The sequence below is a fragment of the Solea solea genome, chromosome 1 (assembly GCF_958295425.1).
Source record: "Solea solea chromosome 1, fSolSol10.1, whole genome shotgun sequence".
NCBI lineage: Eukaryota > Metazoa > Chordata > Actinopteri > Pleuronectiformes > Soleidae > Solea > Solea solea.
Window position 1 is genome coordinate 1593649 of NC_081134.1, and position 26126 is coordinate 1619774.

Below are 26126 nucleotides of genomic sequence, written 5' to 3' on the forward strand. Positions count from 1 at the left end.
TATTTCATCCGGCCTCATTTATAAATATAGCTGTGTGTCATCTGCATAACAATACAAGTGTATGTTGTGCTTTCTAATAATGTTCCCTAAAGGAAGCATATATAAGGTAACAAGTGAGAAGGCAACAAGGCTTTTAAGTGTTACAGTACTTCAGTAAGGTAATGTAACTTGTTAGAGTAAAGTAATGTGACTTGGTAGAGTAAATTAATGTAACTTGTAAGGATAAAGTAATGTAACTTGTTAAAGTAATAAAACTTGTTAAAGTAATGTAACTTGTTAGGATAAAGTAATGTAACTTGTTAAAGTAATAAAACTTGTTAAAGTAATGTAACTTGTTAGGATAAAATAATGTAACTTGTTAGACTAAATTAATGAAACTCGTCTAAGTAATGTAACTTGTTAGAGTAAAATAATGTAACATGTTAAAGTAATGTAACTTGTTAGAGTAACTTGTTTCTGACAAAGACAATTGAACACAAACAAGAGTTTTATTTTATTTTATTTTGTTTAATAATCACATCACTAATTAACAAGTAATCACAATAAACACTTTTTCAAACCAAAAATAAAATTCAACTGAATGAAAAAACAAAACAAAAAACCACGAGGAGGTTCTGTAAATGTTTATAATTATAATAATAATAATAATAATACCTAAAATATCCCATAGTTGTTTTTCATGCTCTGCAGGAACTGTAGCTGTTTGTTGGCGTATGTGTGTGTGTCAGTGTGCATCTTTTCCACACTGACCTCTAACCAATGTGTGTGTGTGTGTGTGAGAGAGATAAACCACACGTGATTGTGTTGCTTTAGACTCTCACTTCTTTCATCATGAGATCATGTGACCCCAGAGAGGTCACTGCTGTGTTTAACGAGCTAATCCAATATGACTTTCATCTGTTAAGACTGGGTTTGTTGATATTAGTGTGTTTTCATAGAAATCTTCTTGTTAACGTGTTAATGAAGTTTGAACATTTGTAAATCAAGCTGCTCGTACATCACCACATCAAAATAATAAAATCTTCCTGTGACGTTTGTGAAGCTGAGAGTATGACGCGTCACGGCGCCCCGTGAGTGCCACGTCAGCGTTACGGCGCCCCGTGAGCGCCACGTCAGTGTCACGGCGCCCCGTCAGCATCACGGCACAAACACAACCATAAATACATATACAAAAGCGTTGCGTCTTTAGTACAATAATATATCTCAAAGACATTCTTCCACTTCAGTGGCCCCTTTCAAAGAAAAAGGCAAACTTTTTCAGTTTGTCATAATCCTAATAATAATGATGAGAATATAATAGTTATGGTAAAATGCTTCCTCCACTTGAAACCATTAAAGGTACATGACCCCCCAACATCATCAGTAAATTCATCTATTTACATGTGTGTGTGTGTGATGACAGTGAACAGGCACCAGGAGGAAAACTTTCACAACAAAGTCAAACATGAAAACATGAACCACAATTTATTGCCTATTTCAGTTTGAAGAATTTGATCTTTGCTTCCCAGCTTTAATTCAACAGTTAAGGCGTTCGACTGTCTGATGATGAATGATTGATCAGGAGGAGGCAGTGGAAAAGCCTGGTTATTGCTCTCTTATCATAAATGAGAAAATCGTAAAGCATTAAGGTGCAGTTTAGTGTCAACCATTCTTCACTTTAAATTTGAATTAAACTCAGTGTTATTGTTACTTGATGTCATCACTAGGGGGCAGTGAATGTAGCTACGATATGATACAATTTCTGACAAGGCATTTATTTATTTTGTTAAAATTAGTAAATTGTATTCTTAGTCAATTAAACTAACTGATTGATATGTTTTATGCAGTGATATACGATATAAGCATTATTTTGTTGTATAACGCGCAGTGGGCGAACTGTCACTTCCTGGTTTGTTTCATGGAAAATGACTTTTAACTTTTAAAACTGTACAAATTAAAGGTGATTTATGTGAAAAATGATATAAAACAACAATGATGAGTCATCATTGATCAATGAAACATGATAAACTCAAATACTGGTTTCACTGATAAAGATGCAGACACTGTGCTTGTCATGCTGTTTATATTTCACATCGATCACCTTTAAAGTGTGTTATTATAATCATTTAGATGAAATAATCCAGTCTTTGTTTTGGTTTTAAATCACCAATTAACTTCTGCAAAAAACTAATAATAAGCATTGTTTTATCAAACTGAGATGATCAAACTAATAACATAAAAGTAAGGAAACATGTTAAGAAAAGCCTTCACTGTGGTTAGTGAGTTACTTTCTGTTTGTCTGATTCACTGTAAATAAACCTGCTCTCGTCTCAGGTGACTAACAGAAGAAACACTGCAGTTACACTGAGGAGCAACATTCACAGTCACTGCTCAGATTATATCATCTAATCTTAATCTGACCATGCATTACAAAGGCAGCTGGAGGCAACAGGTGCTACACAAGAGCGGGATTAAAGCCACAATATGTTCCACTGCCAACACACACACACACACACACACACGCACGTACATACACACACTACAAGTCAATATCCTACAACAGCTGGATCAGGATGTCCCTCTTCATCATCATCATCATCATCATCACTAATCGGACACATCTTCCTCGTCTCCCTCATCTTCTCTTCTTCACTGAACTTCCTCTTGTAGGTTGGCGTAAAAACAACTCTCATCAACTTTCTAAAGGAACACTTCTCTCCTCACTTTCCTCCTTCCCTCTGAAGGTCACCGCCTTCCCTCTGAAGGTCACGTCCTTCCTCACTGTGAGTGTGTGTTTGTGTTGTGTTCCGAGTTCTATCAGGAGAGTAAAGACTCTGTTGCTCATACAGGAATCAAAGATACAATAAATAAAAGACAACTGGTTTCACAAACACAGAAACCAGATGTGAAGTCAACACCAAAGCTGATTTAGTCACTCAAACACAACATCACAAACACAGAGAATCATGAGTTAAAGCCTACAAAGTTCACACAGCTACATGTCGTCTAGCTTTATTTTGTTTATCAGCTTGTTTGTGGAAAGTGTTGATGAAGATGACGGTGAATTATGATGAAGCACTGACTGGGGAAGAGTCACGAGAAAAAGACCAAGCACTCGTTCAGACCTGCTGTGAACATCCATCCTCATCAGCTGATCTGACCTCATCAGCTGATCTGACCTCACGTGGAGAGAGGACAGATCAGCTGTTTTAAATGAAGAGGAGCTGGAGTGAATGTTTAAGCACTGATTAGAGTTGAAACTGCTGCAGATGAATCTGTGGACACATTCATGACTGATCAGATCTGAGATCAGATGTTTCAACTGCGTCTGAACGAGGTTTACGAGTGTGAAAGGGTTTCCATGCTGTTCACGGGACAAATAAACACATCTGGCTATTGTTTGACGTGTGGAGCAGAGGTGAAGCACAGGACAGAGAGGGCAAAGGTCAGCCGACCTGAAGTTTTCCTTCACACAGATGAGTCTCTACAGGTGGGCGGGGCAGATGTGAGGGCGGGGCAGAAGTTGAGACAACGTCAAAGCTGTGACCACAGATTTAAGATGAAGAGGGTTTTCAGTGATTTACTGAGCACAGTCAGGTTATGACCTCATGAAGGAGGAGCTGCTGCTCCCCTGAACCTCCTCCACCTGCAGGTGCAGCAGGGAGGGGGCAGAGGGGGGGGGCGACGGGGGGTCATCACAGCATGCAGCCCCCAACCATTTACACAGGGAGACACTGCGTGGTGTCAGGTGCTGGGTTTGGTGATTGGTGGAGGTGTAGAGAATAGGAGGAGCCATGTGGGCGGGGGTGGTTGTTGTCCTAGGGGGCCAGACACGTGATGATGTCAGCGCCGTGGTCCGTACGAGAGCGAGCGTTCTTGCGGAAGTTGAGCTTCAAAGACTCAATCTGCAGCAGAGAGGTTGGAAAATAGAGAGAGGGGGGAGGAGGAGGAGGAGGAGGAGGAGGAGGAAGAGGAGGAGGAGGAGATAAAGAGGTAAAAAAATAAAAAAGCATGGAGGAGATTGGGTGGAGGTGATGTTGTGGGGGTGGAGGTGAAGAGGAAGGAGGGAACCAGAGTTAAATGCCTGCAAGATAAGAAGTCAAAGATGATGGTGTGATGAGGAGACACGATGAAGACAGACTCAAAGACATCGTGGTGAACACGGCTCTGTTTATCACAGACGTTCAAACTATGACAGAGTTTAGTGATGATACTTTAACTTCAATAAACTGGTCTGCATTTTAAAAATAAACGTATATTTAAGTTAAGGAATTCTATTTTTTTCATCATGATATTTTATCACATGAAGGGAAAAAAGAAAAACTCTGACTCATACATGGTCATAATCTGCCGTGCTTTGTAAAGTTAGTTGATCGTTCATCCGTGAACATCATGGATTTAACCCTGTGCTTCTTCACCTGCTAAACAAACCTGACTCTGTCCCCGCACAAGTCCGGCCCACGTCAACTTACTTGTCTCTGGGATGCTTGAGTCCAGAGCCTGGGGCTCCCGGAGGCCCTCACTCACACAGGGAACCCCATCCTTCAGCCCATTCTCCTGGGCAGCGGGGCCCCCAGCCTGCCCTGGCTCGGAGCCTGGGGCTGGGGCCTCGGTGCCACTCAGGGGGGTCCCAGTCCCCTCTGCTGTCTCCTGGGCCCCCTCAGCCTCAGCCTCAGCCTACAAACACACAGCAGGCCGTGTCAACAACCTGGCTCCAAATCTGAAAAACCACATTTACACTGACTTCTTTTTTAAAAGTCAAGTATTTAAGAAGACTCTTTAGTTTGGTTTGGTTTGTTCAGACTGTGACAGGACACACATCAGAGAAATCTGCAAAGACCTGGAGCCAGATGTGAATGAGAGGAGATGGATGTCAGACAGAAAACAATAATAATAATAACTGAGATATGATCAGACAGAATAACTGAACATGTTTAATAAAACACAGGAACCATGAGGTGCTCTCTCTCTCTCTTGCTCTCTCCAACATGATCTCAAACATGTTTTATGTTTTAAGTTTTAATAAAGAGGCTCACATCATGTGCTGTCGTGTTTCTCCAGCAGCCTAACGCTGAACATCATTATTCAAAAGACAGAAAATACTTTATTGTTTCTGCGTCTCTACGTTGGAGAGTGCAGGTGATGACTGTGTGAACGTGAGGATGAGAGTGAAGTGATGATGAAGTCTGAGGCTGAGGGGACAGGTGACATCATCATATCCATTTAAATAATGAAATATACACATTTGCAAATAGCAAATGTTTTTGTCTTGGTCGTTTTACTCAACAACAAAAAAAACGATCTATAAATATAAAGCATATATCTGTGTCGAGCATCCAGACAACACAGCAGAGGTCAAAAGGTCAAAGGGTCAGGAGAAGGAAGCAGACATTTACATATATAAACTTTACATTAACATGCAGAGACACAGGGAGCGAGGAATCAAAGACATTCACACACGTCAGATGTGTGTGTGTGTGTGTGTGTGTGTGATGAGCTCACCTTGATGTTTCCTCCACCAGGTGAATGGTTCACATTTTCCATGGAGGTAACTTTGGACTGAGCCTTTTCCTTAAACTTCAATTTGCGGGACTCGATTTTAATGTCGCCGCCACCTGCAGCACACGTGGAAACAGACCATCATACAAGAGGATGTCACTCTGCACACACACACACACGGTTCATGTTTTAAAGAGCAGGACACAGAGCAGCATCTGCTCACGTCAGCATCATTGAATTTGGACACAAATGTGAGCAGACTGTCCGTCTGTGTGAGGACAAAACGAGATAAACAAACATGTCACAGAACAATTACACACTACTGCCACCTGCTGGTGAGGAACAGTTGTTTGTCGGCTTTAGTTGAGGCGATGGATGCAAGTGCAAATTGCTAATCTTACATCTAATATACATAAATGACATAAATGTCACATACACATGACTGTAGCAGTGGAAGTGACCACACACACATCTATGATGATTATGAATGACAGCGTCTCACCAGGCTTGTGCTTGATGTTGTCCTTGGAGCCACACTTTGACGTGACTTTACTCAAATCCACCTTCTTGTTCTGTATCTGCACCTGTCAAACGTCACAGACGCGTGTTTTTATCAACAGTGACAAACAGACGCCGGTCGAGGGTTACGCCGTCGCTCAGTTTAACCTTTTAAAAGACGACACAGCTCTCACCGTCTCACATTAAACACATTTCAACCTTTCATCATCTCATCACACACCTCACAACAGTCACATCATCAACAGAGGAAGAGGAAGAAGAGGAGGAAGAAGAAGAATTCACCAGTGTTTCCACACTGTCCTGACAGAAGCAGATCATTTACACTGAGCGCTGGTGTTTAGTGAGTTAGTGACGGGGGGGGGGGGGGGGGGGGGGGCGGGGCACAGGGAGAGGTAAAGCAGGTTGTGTGTGTGACTGAGGGCTCTGCTAACATGCTGTCCACTAACTGTTATAGACGGTGAAACTGCTTTAAATCTACAGCCGACGTTCAGCTCGCTCCTGCTCCCTCTAACGTCAAAGGCTCCGTCCGGACTCTGGTTGTTCTTCTTTGCTGTGGAATGGTTTGACTAACTGGCCGCTTCACATGCGTCTGCTCGTGGGCCGGACTCTACTTACATTCCCTCCACCAGGAACATGCTTCATATTGTCCTTGGAGCCCAAGCGTGACGTGACGTGGCTGAAGTCCAGCTTTTTGGAGACTATCTGAACCTACATGGACACAGCATAGCAGCAAGAGGGGAGGACATGAGAGGACAGAGGACAGAGGCACGACATGAGAGGACAGAGGGAAGACATGAGAGGACAGAAGAGAGGGAGCATGGAGAGGAGGGACAGGAAAAAAAGAGAGGAGGAAAGTAGAAAGGTCACCGTCACACGCAGGGTTAGAGAAGACGGGACAGAGGGAGCGAGCGTCTTCATACGCATGTTTTACTGTTTCAGTGGAGGACAGACAGACAGGCAGACAGACAGGCAGACAGACAGACAGACAGACAGGAGCCAGTGAAGACCGGACACGAATCACACTCATGCACAACATCTATGTGAACATTCAGTGTCTCGTTCACAACACAGTGAAAATACTAACATTTCTGTTCCCATGGCGACACACGACATCAACACTGTTTAACCTCAGTGATTGACTTGTTTATGAGATGTTAATAAATCATGTGAAGTGTTGTTTCTTTATCTTTCATCATAAATGAGACAGAGATGATGACATCATTATATCTGCAATATTGAATAAAGGATACATTTTAACAGGAGGTGCTTTTTCAATATGTAAATATAAAGTTCAGTATGTAACAGTGTGTTTACAACTGCAGCACGATACATCTATCACTTTATCTACATTCAATAAAAACAAACAAAACCATGAGAGGAGGAGGAGGAGGAGGAGGAGGTGCAGGGGGAGGAGGTGCAGGGGGAACTCACTTTGCTCTGGCTCGTTTCTTTGGGAGCAACAGCCCTGTTCTGAGAGGCAGAGGACACCTGGGGAGACAAGCCCGGCCCGGGTCAAAAACAAATGTGAAAATAAAATCAGGGGTTATGGTTCGAGAAAAGCTGAAGCAGGAGCGGAACAGATGAATGAAAGAGGGAGACTGGGAGAGAGGAGGAGGAGGAGGAGGAGGAGGAGGTGAAAAGGATCTGACATTCTGAAGTCACAGAAGACAGAGATGAGAATTCCAGGGTGAAAACTAAAGTCTGAAGAATGTGAAAAACATGAGAGTAAAGAAATCAAAGCTGTAAGAAGGTGAGACTGAGACTGAGAGCTTGTGTTCTACATGAACACACTGAGTTAGTTTGACTCTGAGTCGGAGGAGCAGTCAGTGAATGAATGAATGAATGAATGAATGAATGAATGAATGAAACCCACCTTTCCTCCGCCCGCCTGGTGCTTCATGTTGTCTGTGGAGCCGATCTTAGAGCGGACGTTGCGGATGTCGGGGGCTGGTGCCGTGCCGGGCCGAGCCGTGCTCTTCATGGTGGTGGAGGAAGCAGCCCGGGGGACGCGGGGCACCAGCGGCTTCTTCTCTGGTACAGAGCCGGAGGTGGAGGATGGTGCAGCCGGTTTGGTTAGAGTGCGAGAGGAGGAGGTGGTGGTGGTGGAGGAGGAGGCACCAGTGGTGCGGCTGCTGGTGCTGGTCTTAGGTTTGGTGGAGTCAGCTGGAAGAGAGAGACCAACAGTGAGAGAAGGTGAATCTGTGTCTGTGAGACGACATCTGACACGAGCGTGAATATAAACCCATACCATAATAATATAACCTCCATTTTCATTCATCTACAACATGAAGGTGAAAAAGATACAAATATGTAAAGAATCCATGTTTAAACTCATTGGATGGAGAATATGAAAACATTGACATGGACCGTATCGTAAACTGGACTCAGACTCAGCACCTGCTGAAGGAAAGAGGCAGCAGAAGGATTTATTTAAATCCTCCAGCAGAGAGGAGACACGTTTGCAGTAAATAAAAGATACGGAGGCTCACAGTGAAGCCTCCCTGACATTAAGACACATTTAAAGTGCAGAAATGCATGTTTCTAAAGACGATTAAAGCAGCAGAGGCTGCATCAGCAGTGGGGAGCAGTAATCCTGGAAGTCACTGTGTGAGTCTGTGACTGTGACACTTTCTCCTGTTACCAATATAAATATAAACTAATCTGTGTCCACGAGGAAAGTGCAGGAACAGAATCATGAAAACCCGGAGCACGGACATGTAGAGAAGTTTTCTCTGACTTTATCTGACGACCTTCATCTTTACAATATTACATCATGTACATGTTACTGTTTTATCAGTATATATAATAACACAGTACATAGATTTCATCATTAGATTAAAAACTGTAACAAACCAAAGTGGACTTGACTGTGTTCCATTATTCATGATGCAGTGAGAATAAAGTTGTTTTTACTGTTAAGGATTAAATACAGTGAGTTTGTTGCCATGGCATCCAAAGGTTGTGTGTTTTATTAGTTGAGTGAGAGTGTCGTGTGTGTGTTGTGTGTGTGTGTGTGTGTGCAGTGATACCTGCAGAAGTCTTCAGAGTGCTGGGCTTCTTCTCCTCTGCTGCTTTGCTGTTTGTCTTGGACACTGAAACACAAATGTGAGTTGATAGAGAAAGTGTGAAGATCAGAGAAAAACATGAGTAAATAAGAGAAATGCTTCTATAATATTAATATGAAAAAAGATCATAAAATCATTCTAGAATTATTATTTTTTTTGTATTTGCATAGAAAACAAAGAATAATAGCATAAACTAAGTTAAACTAATTTTTAGTTTAACCTGTGACTGAAATGTTCTTTATTTTATTACATTTTATAATTTAATTACATTTCCATTTTTTGCATTTTTAACACTGACATCAAATCTTTCTTTTCACATGATTCTATTCACCTGTCACTCAGTGTTATTGTGACTGAGTGTTTACAGGTAAACAACAACATGTTTCATCTCATTCAACTCACATATCAACACTGTAAATACACACAGATTAAAAGTGTGTGTGTGTGTGTGTGTGTGTGTGTGTGTGTGTGTGTGTGTGTGTGTGTGTGTGTGTGTCCACCGTACACAGAGGCTTTTTGGCTGCAGCGGCAGCAGCAGTGCGAGCAGACGCCGACGTCCGTGCTGATGTAGTTGATGTGGTGGTTTTACTGGCTGCTGTGGGACCAGTTCCATTTTTGGTGGCAGCTGTGGAGCCTGTTTGATTGGAGGTGGAGGTGAAGGTGGTGGTGACCTTTGGCACAGAGGGACGTTTCTCTGTGGTCGTCTAAGAAGAGGAAGAAAAGACAAAAGAAAAACACACAAGTGTTTGTACAGAGGAAACACACAAACAAGGACGGTCTAATAACACGGTTTATATGTTATAATGTTCATGCTAATGTATTTAAGGACGTGTGAGTTCATTTTTGACCTTAAACCACATTAAAGCTCAAACTGCTAGTCTCGTTTTATATGATTATTTTCCTTTACTATTGTGGACGTATTGTTTAGTTTCTTCTATTATAACGTATGGGTAATGCTCATAAACTAAACCAAACTAAACTAAACTACACTTGCCACAGGGGTGCCCCAAGGCTCAGTGCTGGGGCCTCTCCTCTTTGCCATGTTCACCACCTCACTGGGCCAGATCATCCGCTCACATGGCTCCTCATGTCACTGCTATGCTGATGATACTCAGCTGTATCTGTCACATGACGACCACACGGTCTCTCTCTGATGTATCATGGATGAAAGTCCATCACCTCCAGCTAAACCTCTCCAGAACTGAACCTCTGCTCTTCTCAGCCAAGCCAACGATACATCATCATCACATCTGCATTAATATCCACCTGACTGACTCTCTCTGACTATCTGTGTCTGACTGTCTGTCTGTCTCTAACTGTCTGTCTCTGTCTGACTGTCTGTCACTGACTGTCTGTGTCTGACTGTCTGTCACTGACTGTCTGTCTCTAACTGTCTCTGTCTGTCTCTGACTATCTGTCACTGACTGTCTGTCTCTAACTGTCTCTGTCTGACTGTCTGTCTCTGACTATCTGTCACTGACTGTCTGTCTCTGTCTTTGTCTGACTGTCTGTCTCTAACTGTCTCTGTCTGTCTCTGACTATCTGTCTCTGACTGTCTCTGACTGTCTGTCTCTAACTGTCTGTCTGTCTCTGACTATCTGTCTCTGTCTGTCTGTCTGTCTCTGACTGTCTGTCTGTCTCTGTCTGTCTCTGACTGTCTGTCTCTGACGTCCACACTCACCTTGGCTTTGACATCACGTGTTGTAGACGTGGTGGAGGTTGAGAGGCGGCTGGTAGTGAGGTTGGATGGCCTCTTTGGGCCAGCAGTGTTTGTGGCTGTTGTCTTTACTGTGGTTGTTTTTTTGTCTGAGGTGGAGGAGGTGGAGGAGGGGGTGAGACGCCGAGCAGAGGCTGAACCAGAGCCACTGCTGGCAGCTGTGGAGCTGGGACGCATTTTAGCAGCTGTGCTCGGTTTGGTCGCCGTGACAAAAGACTGTGATGTGATGGATGGATGGATGGATGATGGATGGATGATGGATGGATGGATGATGAATGGATGGCAAAAAAGGAGGGGAAAGCAGAGGACATGGAAAAAGTAAAATAAGAAGAATGAAAAAGAACATTAACCAGCACAAGCAGCAAAATCAACTTAAAATAATCAGGAATTATTGATAAAAATGATGCTGCAAATAATAATTTTGAAAATTTAAAATGAGTCAGGTAAAGGTGAGCTGCATGCATGTGTGTGTGTGTGTATGTATGTTAGAAGTACGAGGCTTTTACAGGTTTGGATGTGGATGAGACTGAAGATTCAAACATGAATGAAGGTCAAATCATTTCAACCTACGTTTTATTTTGTAAGACTTTAGTGAAAGTTGGTTGTAATGTTGTTTATGGAAATGTTTGTATGTAAATGATATTTAAAGTCTTTTGTTGCTTTCTTCACATGCGTGACCTTCATGTAGTGATGATCTAAGGTGAATATGTAACGCCAATCACTCAGTACCATAGAAACGTCCAGGTTTGGCCCCGCCCACCAGTCTATAGCGATGGTGTATCTTGTATGGATCATGTTTTCTAGCGTGTGATAAAACCTACCTTGGTCTTCTTGTCAGCTCCTGTCAGGTCTTTGCTTCCATTGGCTGCAGCTTTGGCTTTTTTGACTTTGTCTCCTTCTGCTTTCGCTGTCTTGTCTTTCTTCTCATCCTTTTTGTCCACAGTCTTTTTTTCCACCTGTGTTTGGTCCTGCTTCTCTTGTTTCACACTCTCCACTGTTGGTTTTCCCGCCACCTTCTCAGAAACGTCCTCCTCTGTCTTCTTGACTTTGTCTGCGTCAGTCTTTTCTTCCACTGCTGTGACTTTTGTATCTACATCGTTCTTCTTCTCCTCTTTGTGTTCGCCGGTATCAAACGTGACAGTGGTCTGTTGTTGCTCTGGTTTCTCCTCTGCTTTGTCCGTGTGCTCTCTGACATCCTTCATGTCTGCTTTCTCAAGCTTCTCTGTTTTTTCATTGGTGTCCATCGTTACCATGTTCTCTGCTTTCTTAGGTTTGCTCTCCATCATCTCTGTCATTTCCACTTTGTCTGTCTTCACTGCTTTCTCTGGTGATTCTTCTCCCTTCTTCATTTGATCTTCTTTCTCTACTTTCTGCTGCACCATTTCCATTTTCTCCAATGTTTCTTCCAGCTTCTTGGGTTCCTTCTTCATCTCTACCACCTTTTCAGGTTCCTTCTTTATCTCTACCACCTTTTCAGGTTCTTTCTTTATCTCTTCCAGCTTCTCAGGTTCTTTCTTTATCTCTTCCACCTTTTCGGGTTCCTTCTTTATCTCTTCCACCCTTTCAGGTTCCTTCTTCATCTCCTCCACCTTCTTCATCTCGTCCACCTTTTCAGGTTCCTTCTTCATCTCGTCCATCTTCTTTATCTCTTCCACCTTTTCAGGTTCCTTCTTCATCTCTTCCACTTTTTCTGTCTCCTTAAACTGTTGTGCCTCTTTCTCCATTTTCAAATCTCTCTCTTTCTCTGCTCTTTTCTTCTCCTCTTCCTTTTCTACATTGACTGGAGTGTCACTTGCTGAAAATTCCACCTTCACACTCTTCTGCTCAGCTTTGTCCAGAGGCTCAAACTGGTCGACCTTCTTTACGTCGTCCCCGAGAGTCTCCACCTTCTTCTCCGACTCTTCCATCTTGTCTGATTTTCCTAGAGAGAAATATAAAAACAATAGAAAGTTGAATTTGATATAACAGAACATACATCAGACAAACAACTGTAGGGTTGAAATAAGAGTTCAACAATACACTGTTACCAGAGCAACTGAAAGAGTCACAATAAGCTTCAGCTCAGTCATCAGTGAGTTTCAAACCTAAAAACCATCATGAACTCATGTTGACAGTCCTCACTGTAACTATGTCCAGTTGATGGATGGATGACAGTGACGTGGGAAACGTGTTACAGATAAACAAAGATGATGTAGATACAGACCAACACCTGTTGAAAATACTCTAGGATATAAGAGAATAACAATAATAACAATAATAACAATAATAATAAAATAGTTATTCCATAAATAGAACCTACAGAATGAAGTCTGGACAGACTTTGTTTGGGAAACAGTCACTGACTGAATTATTATGGTAATTACTCAGAATTCCACAAGGAGGCGGCAGAAGCTAAACTTGAATTCATATGCACTAAAAAAGTGTTGATGTTCTCACACACACGCAAATATTTAACATTACAAATAAGTTTAAAAAGTAAATCAATGAAATATGAATAAAAACTAAACATAAGATCAGACTCTGTATGAGAAACCAAACAGAAAGAAGAGGAAGAGGAGATCAGTCTTCTCAGATCTCTATGAAATATTTCTCATTCTTCCTCTGACAGATCACAGTCGTCTTCTCCTCTTCTCATCTCTCCATCATCGCAGCCTTCAGAAATCTGCACTGTCACTACAACCGTCTCTGCTTTTCAACACTTTCTCTCGTACAGCAAACAGCCAAACAGATATTTACCAACTCTTCATTTCCTCCCTGATGTTGTTCCTGCTTAAGTCTTGGTTTGATTTCAGATTTCATCTCTATCACGTTTCTAACACTGAGGAGAATAATCCCGTAACAGTGCAGCTGGCTGTGATTTTAGCCAGTGAGAGCGACAACTTCAGATCGATGCGATGATTTTATTTGACCCCATTAAAAAGAAGAATAAGTGGGTCCTGTCTGACACTGAATGATGATTGACAGATTGTGGAACTTTCATTCTGAAAGATGTCTCAGTTTGTTTGTGACGGACAGTTGGACAAATGACGATGTCCTCAGCAATCATGTCTCTGAGTTCACGACTGACACGAGTGACGAGGGATGTGAATTATCGCTGAGTGTGACACACATTCATGTTTCCACTGAGACGGAGTCAAATATTAACTGTTACTAACAAGTATAACAATATAACGCAGTGAGTTATTTGAAAATGAAAGACAAAGTGGCGTCTTATCTAACTAACTGAGGATCTGCTTCACCTCAGGCTGCATCCATACTCCTGTGTTCTGCTCTGCGTACGTCTGCCTTCCACACGACCTCGGCATTTCAGACAAGTATAATAAAAGTGCAGCTCTGTTTTGTTGTGGACGAACAAAAACAGACATCTCTGGAAACACGATGTCGTTTCTGATCCGTCACGACTCTCCACCACCGATGTTTCGAACTGAACAAACGACTGTAGAGAAGAGAATCAACTGTGATACCAAAGACGCAGATTACTTCTGATTTAAATAGAAAAAAACACATCAGTATGAAGCTTGTTCAGAGAACCATGTTTTGCCTCTAGTGGACTTTAAATGAACTTGTAACTGAAGAGGAGCGACAGGAGCAGGAAGGGCCAGAGGGAAGGAAGGACACAAAGGAAGAGGACAAGGAGCTGTGGTGTTCAGACACTGACAAGAAGGCAGAGTGACACGAGCTTACATAACAGGTGAGGACGACTCAGCCTGACCTCAATGAGATCAACGTGATCCTCTGATCAGTGTCAGTGGAGGCAAAACGGCTTCATTTCAAATATTTTGTCTCTGCTTTTACTTGAGTCTGTTGTTAAAATGCATAAAAACAAGAAACATCATCATAGAAATGTCAAATTCTTAATTTCTTTCATGTTTTCTGTCAGACAGTACAAACATGGTCCTGCTGCTTCAATTAGCAGATACATTCTAACCTGGTGTTTGTCTTTATCCTCCAATCAAACAATGATACCAGAGTGAAAATCATCACAGAGCTTCTGGGTCACATGACCTCGCTGTGACTGGACCATTTAGATGAGATATGAAGAAAGTTGTGAATTATTAAGAGATCTCTGACAGGACAAACGAAGAGTGATGAAGGCCATCAGTAAAGATGAGAGCATACTCAGGTCAGGTCAAAGGTCACACATGACCAGGTCAGTCATAACTCCTACAATATAGAAGAATTCACCTTAAATACATGTACATTTAATGCATAATATCAAATGTCTTTATGTGAATAAGGTCACTGTTCACAAAGTCATGGTGAAGCCAACATATTATTATCTATCATCATCATCATCACATAAATCATGGCTGAACTACTGAAACCTTTTAAATCTATTCTCTACTTCCTGTTTTCTCTCTGAACCCTGCCCACTCCTCTGTCCTCTCGTCATTATTCCTCACATCATCTCCACAGAGACAAGGCTGCAGCATCACGGCTCGTTTCATTTCATCAACAACAAACAGACAAACAGTCAAAAACAACAGCAGCTACAGACATTCATTCATTCATTCATTCATCAGTCTGTGACTACATGAGTGCACCATGCTCCGGTCAGAGGTCAGACTGGTCAGACTCCACCGGGTAAAAACGAGAGACAAAGAGACGAGAGACAGAGACAAAGTGTGAGACACGTTGTCAGTATAAATAACAACACCATAGAAACGATGTAATGGTTACATTTCCCACTCAATAACCCCATTTTGGCTCATCTGACAGGGCAATGACCTGCTTTCCACCATTTTGGCTCTATCAGTTTTCAACTAAGAGGAGAAAATAAAAAGGGCGACTGGAGTGAGAGAGAAAGACAGATGCTGCTGTAATGAGCTGTGGTGTCCACACACACACACACACACACACAACACACACAGACACACACACACACACACACACACACACAGCACATGTGGAGAGTCATCTTCTACACACACTCCTGCTGCTGCGCGCGCGCACACACACACACACACACACGCGCACACACACACACACACACACACTGCATTAGTAGCAGATCTGAATCTAAATGTGATCTCAATGTTTTTTGACCGACATCATGAAACACATACCGCTCATGTGAAATGTCATGCAGGCAGCAGCCAGCAGGGGGCTGTGGTCCAATTCTCTCTGTCTGTCTGTCTGTCTGCCACTCCTCCTCTCTGTCTGACTCTACAGATTCTCAGACAGTTTGTTACTTCACACCAAAAAAAACAAGCCCAGAAAATACTCGGTAACACTTTAGATTAGGGAACACATATTCACTATTAACTAGGTGTTCACTAACATGCATAAATAAATAAATCAAATAAAGCATAAATAGCACACTAGCCCTTTATTAGTAATTATTAAGCACGTATTAACACCTTATTCTACCTCTATTACGACATGAATTAAGATTTTTAAGGTGTCAATATGTGCTTAATAATTACTAATAAAGGTCTGGTTTGCTACTTATATATATATATATATATATATATATATATATATATAATGTTGACTATGTGTTCCCTAATCTTAAGTGTTACCAAATACTCTAGTACAGAACAATAACCTGTGTGTTCACACCAGTGTCCACTGAAGTCAGACAGGCCTTTTTAAAGGTCACATGCTCGCTGCATGTCTTCTACATCAGTCTACATGACTCTCAGTGATGAGTCATCCCTGTCACATGTTAGTGCTAACATACTAACAGCAGGTCCGGGTTAGTCAGTGACTCACTGTCCAGGTCTTATACTGCAGTGTCGACTTCTACTCTCCCTGGATGCAGAGTTCCTCTCTTATTCATGATTATGGTTTGACGGGGAAAGGGTTGGAACCACCAGAAGCAACCACTTTAACCACTGGGGTTTAACAACAGTAGGTGGTCAGAGGTTACCTACCATCTCCAGTGATGAAAGGGTTAGTGTTGGAGGTCAAACCAAGGTTAGTATATCCACCACTGCTGAGGTCACCCTGAACGTCCCCTGCCATCATCCAACTGTCTCCTGCCCCAAAGTCCACACCTGCCCCAGTGTTGACTTTAGAATCCACCTCAGCATGTTTTATGTCAGATTTCTTTTCCTCTTCAGTCAGCGCAGAGCTGCTGTTCATGCCTCTGAAGGTCTGAGGGCTGAGGGGCACTGGAAGCACAAAACCACCAGGCTCCTTCTCCATGGAGGTCTCTGGTGGAGCGTCCCTCACTGGTGGTAGCAGGGAGAGGTGGGGTTCGGGCGGAGTTTGTCGTAGGTCGATGTGAGCGGCGCCCGCTGCAGAGAGGGTGGGGGGCGGAGTCTGGGGCTGATCTTCAGCCACGGTCAGTGAACGCTTCATGGAGTGCGTTGAGCGGCGCGGTCCACTCATGGGCGATGTCAGTTGGTCCAGCTCTGGGTATTTATCCGGCAGCTCCAGACTGGTGGGCACTGACAGGTGGGAACATTCAGACATGGCTCGCCTCATGGCCTTCCTCTGCTGCTGAGCCCGTCCCATGAAACAGGGCTCCAGCTCTTCTCCTATCTCCTCGTCGCTGTTGTCCTCTGAAGAGCCCTCAGCTAACTGCTGAGCCCCGAGTGCTGCCCTGGTTCCACTGACAGCCTCATCGCCCTTCGTCACATGGTTGTCACCGACAACTCCTTTGACACAGTAGTTGGGGGCCACCTGGGGCACGGCAACCTTTGGGCTAGATTCAGCAAAACCGGAGCTGGTCCACTTTTCAGATGGAAAGCCTCCATCGACTGGTGATGCCTCCATCAGTGAGGCTCCCGTGTCATGTGGGGCCACAGCAGTGAAAGGTGGTGAAAGCTCCACACCTCTGGCCGGGGATCCAGAAACTGGAAGCAGGGAGACGCTGCTGCTGCTTCCACAGCCCAGGGCAGGGGGTCGTCTGCCTGGGGAAGCTGGAGAGGGGGATGGGGAGGAGGAGGGAGGACTATCTGGACTCTCGCCTGCACTCCCCAGTGAAGCGTTACCCAGCGAGGTGCTTCCTGGAACCTTCAGCTGGGGCTCCAAATCTCCCCGGCCAGAATGCTCCAAGAAGCACAGCTTGTCTTCATCTGTGAGTCCGGTCTGTGCCACAGGTCTGTCACCGACCACCGGGCCCTTCGCCGTGCCGATGTCCATGCCTGACGGCTGCTGCCAATCCCAGTTCTGATCCGGCACCGACGGCGACAGAGACGGCACCTTACACAAATCAGTGTAGTCTGAGAAAGCAGAGCCAGGCTGCTGATCCGACAGAGAAGACATGCTGTCTCCCCTTTCACTTCCTCCTTTGTTTCCTCCTCTGTCTTTGTCTCAGGTGTCTGAAGGTAATCGTCACCACTTCTCTTTTCTCTGTTGTTCTTCTTTCCCACTCACTCAGGTGTGTCTCTGCTCTGAATTCAGACGCACGCTGAAGGTGAGCTGGATCGCTCTCTCTTGTTGCCTCCCCTCTCCCTCTTCCTCTCTCTCTCTCTCTCACTGATAATTGCAGCAGTCATGTGACCCAGTTGTGGCTGCCAGTTGGCTGCAGCCAGTTCCCAGATCCCACCCACTGTGGTGGAGTGAGTAATCCCCCTCCCCTTGAGTTTTTTCTTTGGCTCCACGTCTTTCTTTCTCCCCCTTTTTTCCTGTAATTCTGTCTCTGTTTTCCCTCTGGGGAGGACTGAGTGAGGGCTGAGCAGGTGTTTCTCTAACATATACTGTATGTGTCTGCAACAATGCAAATGCATGAATTTAGGTCTATTATGTATCTGCAGCTGACTTGTTGCTGCACCTTTTTTGCATTCCTGACATAGCAGACTTTATTTGCTCCTCTCTCTCGTCTGACCCTTCGGTTTGATAAAAAAAAAAAAGCAAAGAAAGAAAGAAAGTAAGATGGATGAGATGAGATGAGAATAGAGCAGGAGCTGTGAAGGTTGAATAAAACAAACTAATCAAAACCGGATGTGTCTGTGCATTTCTAATCTAAGTGCTCACGAGGAGAGAGGAGACAGGAGAGAGTGAAGAATACAAAGTACGTTGATATTATAAAGATGGACGAGGAGTAAAAGCATCTGCTGCAGACATGATGTCTGACAGACACGAGGAAGCTCGTGCACACATGAAGTCAGCATCAAACTCAGGAACCCTCTGAGACTCTACAGAGCACACGATGATGGAAAAACAATGGCTTTTAACAGGCAGACAGAGGGGGAGGAGTCTGCAGACTGAGGGGGGAGGAGTCTACAGACAGATGAGCACAGACAGGCGGATGAATGGAGGGAAGAAGAAAGAGAGCAGCATGATCAGACCCTGACAGAAGACCGTGAGTGGCAGCAAGTGAAGAAGGGACAGAGTGACAGGAAGTGAGTGCACATGTCACATCCTGGCAGCAGTCAAGAATGAAGCAGGACATCACACATGAACAATGCTCCAATATTATTATTCTCTGCATACATTTTACACACACACACACATCCAGAATCCTCTCAGTGAGTGAAATTCTTCTTCTTAACAAGTTAAACAAACTTCAGATGTTCCTTCACTTCCTTATGTTTCCACTGAGGGAAAATAAAGATAAAGAATCCTCCACACAGTAAAAACTGGAATAGCACAGAGAGTGAGGGAGACATCACGTCTCATTTAACTGCTCAGCTCACAGAAACAACTGACAACACAAGAAATAAGAATTCTGTCTAATATGGCAAAGAATTTCTGCTCCTGATTTTCTTCCACCTCTGCAGTCAAAGGAAAATGAAATAAACTATTCAGTGGACGATACATGCTCATCCTTTATCAGCTGCTCTGGCAGAAAGGTCAAATACAGTACTATCAAAGTCATTTAACTGTAAAAAAGAATATTCCTAATTCAGTTTGAAGACAACGGCCATTTTAAATCAATCCTTAGAGAGTTCAGTTCAAATACTGCTTGTTATTGTGATTCAGTGAAGCAGTTTAATAAAGCACTTATGTTGATTTCAATGACCTTTACTGACATGTGGGAATAATTCCTGCTGCACTGTCAACATGTAACAGAAAAGGAAGCAAAGGGAGCCAAGAAAATCATACACTTCATAAAACTCATAAACTTATTAATGTCACAATGGTCGAGTTTGAATAAAAAAGAGGAAAAGACTGAATGTAGAAGAAAATAATGAAAATAGAATAGAACAGTGATTACCAAAGTGTCTGCCCCCTAGTGGACAGTAGATTGTTTTTTTTAATTTTCAGTTTTGTAATTAATTTTTTGGATTTTAGGAAATAAAGAAATGATATTTAAACGATGTGTTAAGTATTCAGCAAACGAACATCTCAGGATTTACACAGAAGATGAACGTCAGACAGACATACAGACAGACAGTCTGGCAGGTGGATAGATGTGCTTGAAGCTGGTGTTCTGTCGCTGCCTCTCTGTGTCACATCTGTCATGTTTTATTCCCACTTCTTTCTCCCTGTCTGATTGTCTCATGTACTGTAGAGGAGACAACACACACACACACACACACCCGATAGATGACCTCACCCTGTCTGACAGTTTGGCTGGCCCACAACACACACACACACACACACACACACACACACACACACACACACACACACACACACACACACACACACAGAGTTATATAATGTGGTGAAGACAAAATCAAAGCTGAGGGACAAATGTCACCTTTAGAAGAAAAGTCTGAATCCAGTGTTTACATCCGACAGAGACTTAACTAGAGTTTAACTGACTAACACACTTCAGAGACAATGAAGCTGACGAAGACGAGGGCCCTTCGACAGCTGCTGCGACCCAAATCAGTCTGGTCAATCTTCTCTTTGTCGCCTAGCAACAGAGCTGCAGCTGGACTCAGTTCAGAAAGATCACAGAGGACACGTCATGGTTTTAAGGCCATATCTGTTTATAACACTGTTCACATGTGTGACACAGAGATGAACAGCTGCTGGACACACGGCTCAGGGTTACAGTGGAACGTTAGTGTCGTGTCTGTGAGGGTGAGTGTAGACCTGATGACAGAGACACCACACATTTACACCACCATGATTCCATGTCCACTAAAATGAGCCTCTGTGTCAGACTCGTGTTCCTCTCACTCCAGCAGTGGTTTCTCTTCTCTTTGGTCTGTCGTGTGTTCTCGGAGGTGATGGGATGTACCAGTGCACCTCAAACAAACGTCCATGGTTAATAAAACAAGAACTGGATCAAGTGTTGGTGTGGATGGATCCACATGGGGCAACACAGCAGACCTCTGTGGACTGTCACATCATCAACATACTGCTCAGCTAATGTTTGCAATGTTTTTATTGTTTATTTATTGTTTATTAAGGACTAACAAAGCTGATTATATTAAACTAATATATATATATATATATATATATATATATACATATACATATATACACATATATACATATATGTGTATATATAATCTAAACTAAAAACAAAAACATGTCGTACAGTAAGACACTGAATGACATCATCATGTGTGATCTGAGGTGTTTGTGTAAAAATAGCAGACAGGAAGTCGTCTAAAAATAGAAAAAACATTCAGGAATAAGAAGTGATGAGGTGTGTGTGTGTGTGTGTGTGTGTGTGTGTCTATATATAACTCAACAGCATCTCATTGACAAACCTCGTCTCTACCTAAATAAACAGACATTGTTTCTTATCGTCGCTCCTCCCATTAGCTGCCAAAGTAACTGCCTGCCGTTGCTATGGCAACTGGATCCTCATCAGCGTTCCGCTCTGACCACATGGGGGGTTGGCATGTCTTCAGGACCTTTACTGTCATAAACACTGGCCTTGTCAGGACCAGTAGTCCTCATGGAGACCTCATTTCTGAGGGTGTGGTGAGGTTTAGGACTAAGATTTAGTGGTTATGGTTAAGGTTTAGGTTAACACTTCTGAGTCTATTCAAACGTAGTGACAATGATGTCACATCCTGTCTGTATTTTCAGACACAACACAGTGTGTTTCTCATCATCCACAATTCATTGTTGCTGCAGTGTCTGCTGATGTGATTACATGAGTCTCATTCATATTTATTCATTAATGACATCATCAAGGACAGAGGGTCTAAGGACATAAGGTCTAATGACAGAAAGTCTAAGGACAGAGGGTCTAAGGACAGAAGGTCTAAGGACATAAGGTCTAAGGACAGAGGGTCTAAGGAAAGAAAGTCTAAGGACAGAAGGTCTTAGAACAGATGGTCTAAGGACAGAAGGTCTAAGGAGAGAAGGTCTAAGGACAGAGGATGTCCCCTGCTGTACACACTGTAAAGTCTACAGTTCACAATGTAAGAACAGCACAGGGAATCAGGAAAGTGAGACTATTACTACTACAATCAGATGATATGGTATCAAACAAAATACCACACACACATGGTGGACACTTTCACTGAAACACAGCGTCATGTGCTTCTATTTGCTTGTTGACAGTATATATTTAAGCAGAGGACACTCTCCTCTTTGTCCAACACTCACGGACAAAGATGTTAAAATGACAACATTAGCATTAATTCGGTGCTCTGTCAGCAGCAGACGTCAGACTCACTCACTCACGAACCATAACTAAGAAAACTGTCTGCTCACTCATGCTGAGCCAGTGTTTCATTGATCACATGTTTAAATGTTACTGGTTTTATTTCACAGTGTCACAGTGTTGTTGTGTGCATGTGTTTTATAAAGAAGCTGCAGCATCAGCCGCTGTCACTGTAACGTCTCATTAACTCCAGCATCTGTTGCTGTTCCTACGGCAACAATAACTCATCCTTAGTCTCTATGGCAACCCCAAATTCCTGCTTTTTAATTTCAATTGCACTTGTTGAAACTTGAATTTGACATTTATCAACACTTTATATAGTATATATATATATATATATATATATATATACTGTGTGTATGTATGTATATATATATACATATATATATATATATATATATATATATATATATAATATATGTCTGTGGTGATATTGTTTCCTGAGACTAAAGCTCACATTTGTTGAGAGAATAAAAATGTAGCTGTGTTCCTGCGTTACGTTACAGGACACAGTGTGTACTCACTGTCCTGCACTGACCTGTTTGTTACCTCATCAGCACAATAACTCCGCTCTACTTCACTGGAATCAGGTCGACTTCTTCAGAGAGAAAGTTTTAGAGGAGAGCAAAAACTAAAGGACTGTGGGCATAAAAACAAAGGTTATAAACGTATGATATATCAATACTGAAGCTTTATTTATTATTTCATAAAGACATTGATCAATCTTCAAATAAAAAGGAGGGGCAGTTAGTAATAATACTAATAATAATAATAAGAAGAAGATGAAGAACTGCGGTGATTCTGATTTCATATGGTTTCAGCACCATGGACAGAGTCTCTTAAAACTCTGGAAAAATTGTTTTCTGTCATAAAGTTTTCAATTTACATTCAAATATATGTTTTTGTGAGGTCACAGTGACCTTTGACCTTTGACTATATCTCAGCTTCAGGGTGAACAAAGGCCAAGGTCACAGTGACCTTTGACCTTCACCTTATTAAATCAGTGAATGTATGTTCTCAGAACTCAGGGAGAGATTTAAAGAACCTGTGAATGAAACTGAATAATCTGCAGGATTTACAGGGGAAACAGATAAGTTTGGTGTCAGCTTAGGTCACATGACTCTCATGTGCTGGATGGAAATTCTCAAATCGTGTCCAAAAATGGTCTGGACAGCAGATCCTGAATCAGTGAAGTGGGTCAGAACACTGGGACTCATGACCCGGTCAGAACCAGGGTCTTTCTGCATGGAGGTCACATGTTCTCCCTGTGTGTGTGTGTGTGTGTGTGTGTGTGTGTGATTGATTTGGGGATGAGGTAAACTGGGAGTTGGACGGTTAATTGTCTGTGTGTCCCTGTGATGGACTGGTTAACAGTCAGCTGAGACCCTCATGTGGAGGATAAAGCGGTAGAAGTTGAATGAATGAATGAATAAAGTGAGTCAGTATAATCAGCTCTTGTAACTCTTTCTTCACGTGGCATGAAAAACACAGGACGTTGTCAAAAACAAAAACAGGAAGACGATCAGACTGACTGAGCTGCAAAACACAGACCACACAGGTCTGAAAAACAACTCTTCAACCACACACACACACACACACACACACACACTTAGCTGTTAGCTGTGACTGTAGCCAGAGGCAGACTGTCAGAGCAGCTAATGCTCGGTCTACAGATGACCCCTGTGGGCCACCATCCAACAGCCTGTGGAGCCTCAACAACAGCAAGATCTGGTGATGTGAAGAAGTCTGGTGGAAGTTGTGTATGTTGTGTTTGTGTGTCTGTGAGGACACCAGTGGTGATGTTTTCATTGTGTTGCATGATAATAATGAGCCATCAATACATTTGATGTTAAAAAACTACATTTCATTTCAAAAGCAAAAGATATTTTAAAATATGTGGTTCAGGCCAACTATGAAAAACATCTATTCAGTACTGTCCCACAGGTTCTCCACAGAACCTTGTTCTTCTCCCTGTACTGTTTCCTGTCCTGTCTTCTGTGGTACATGATAGTTTTGACAGCCTTGAGTTTGCTTCTGAATATTTCAGCTGTTTCTTCCTCACTGGACACTTCTCTCCTTTCTGAAACCAAACCCTTTCTTCTTGATTTTTCTCATTGTGCTCCACATGCCTTTATATCTTCTGTACGAAGCTTAAACACCACTCTGGGTGACAGAGCCCCGCCCACTGCACACTGACAAAGGCTCTCATTACACAGAGAAGAAACAGAGCCAGCTGCATTCTGTGAGTTTTCTGCACTAAAACACGTCAACAGCATGGAGCGAACGCTTGACGTGGATCAGATCTGATGCAGGAACTGTTGTGTGTCTGCAGCACGTACACAAACACGCTTTCTTCATCCACACGTGACACAATCAGGTTCTGTTAAACACAGGTTACATTTCAAACACCTTATTACTGTTTATAACCTCTCTTTATATTCATCTATTTGAGTTTCTGTGTGTGTGTGTGTGTGTTAGGGGCATTGATCAAAGCTGCTAAATAGCAGGTTCACCACTGAGCTGAAGGCTGCCTCAGTCCTCATTACAGCCTCCAATGGGAGGCAGAGACAGGAAGTGTTGACAGGAAGGACGAGGAAATGAATCCTCTGCATCTCCATAAATCACAGCAGTGCACAAACGGAGGGGAGAGGTCACACACACACAAACACACATGGACTTATACATTAACACATAGCAACATGGCTGCATCACAGACATGATGACACAGAGCTGAGCAATGAATCCAAGTCAAAACAAATCATAAAGTTTTTACTGTTCCATGTTCTACACCAACTGAAAAAAACATGAGATAGTAGTTTATACTTTGATGGTTTCTCATGTGTGATGATCCATTTATCAGTAAAAGCATTGAACTAAAGCTTGACTTTAAGGTGTAGACCACTGCAGTCATTAACAGTCTCAGCTGTAAATAATCCTACAAATGACTTTTACATTAACACAAGAGCTGGACAGAGAGTCCATCAATAACTCAGCTCTATTTTTACCTTCTGACCTCAAACAGGCCTGAACTTTATTATTCCCCAGTCTCTTAATGAGTCACACTGCTGGAAATCAATTCTTCGTTTGTCTCCTCCAAATACACGATGAAGAGAAGGAAACACCTTTATCACATTCACATTTCACAGCATCGTGTGGAACTCTGCAGACATGATGATGGCCTCATGTGGAAAAACATTTCAGTAGAGCAAAATAGAAAGTGAGAAGGTGTAACTGTAATATCTTCTTCAGAGAATAAAGATGTTACCCTGACATCACCATGAGGACACTCTCTGAGAGGACAGGACATAGAGACACAGAGACACAGAGACACAGAGACAAACCACTCGAAGCAAAGACCAGAACCCCTCATGTGCTCTGGCTGCACCTCAGTTCTGATGTCTCTTACATGGTGTGTTTGAGACACTCTTAACATTCAGTAACTAATCGCGCATGAAGAAAACACAATAAAGCCACATCAACGAGACGATGATTAAAAAGGGACTCACCTGTGGTGGAGAAGCAGCCGAGGCAGCGATCGTCACAGAACATGGAAGTAAAATCAACAAAAAGTCACATTAGACAACAATTATCAGTGCATTTGTTCAGTTAAGTTAAGTTCAGAAGGTGAACGCTGATGCACAGCAGGAAGAGGTGAGTTTACATGACACCAACACAGTCTTCTCCTTCAAGGGGAAAGTGTAAGGAAACAGGAAACAGGAAACAGGAAACAGTTAAGTGTCAGCTTAGACCTGGACGTGTGATTAGTGTGAAACACCTGCACAGTAAAGGAACAGATGAATAGAAAGAGTGTGATTGGTTAGTAGCAAACCTGTTAATGAAGAGATCATTCCAGCAGTGAATCATCACAGTCACA

At 42.7% G+C, this 26126-nt stretch overlaps 1 protein-coding gene across 10 annotated transcripts in view; it reads right to left on the reverse strand.

Annotated features, from left to right (window-relative positions):
* Positions 1 to 481: 481 nt before the first annotated feature.
* LOC131456233 (microtubule-associated protein 4-like) overlaps positions 482 to 26126 on the reverse strand; it is a 60786-nt gene continuing 35141 nt past the window's right edge. For 5 of the 10 annotated variants that reach the window (XM_058624578.1, XM_058624903.1, XM_058624659.1 and 2 more), the window contains 11 exons: positions 11601 to 12700; positions 10744 to 10995; positions 9568 to 9766; positions 9027 to 9089; positions 7871 to 8160; positions 7429 to 7485; positions 6613 to 6705; positions 5981 to 6062; positions 5482 to 5594; positions 4452 to 4656; positions 482 to 4063 (listed from right to left, as the gene is read on the reverse strand). In XM_058624578.1, coding sequence (XP_058480561.1) covers positions 4056 to 4063; positions 4452 to 4656; positions 5482 to 5594; positions 5981 to 6062; positions 6613 to 6705; positions 7429 to 7485; positions 7871 to 8160; positions 9027 to 9089; positions 9568 to 9766; positions 10744 to 10995; positions 11601 to 12700 — 2462 coding nt within the window. In that variant the 3' untranslated portion in view covers positions 482 to 4055. Of the gene's footprint in view, positions 4064 to 4451; positions 4657 to 5481; positions 5595 to 5980; positions 6063 to 6612; positions 6706 to 7428; positions 7486 to 7870; positions 8161 to 9026; positions 9090 to 9567; positions 9767 to 10743; positions 10996 to 11600; positions 12701 to 16655; positions 18182 to 26126 lie in introns of those variants that run through there. The other 5 variants (XM_058625074.1, XM_058624485.1, XM_058624987.1 and 2 more) reach the window with 5 other exon arrangements.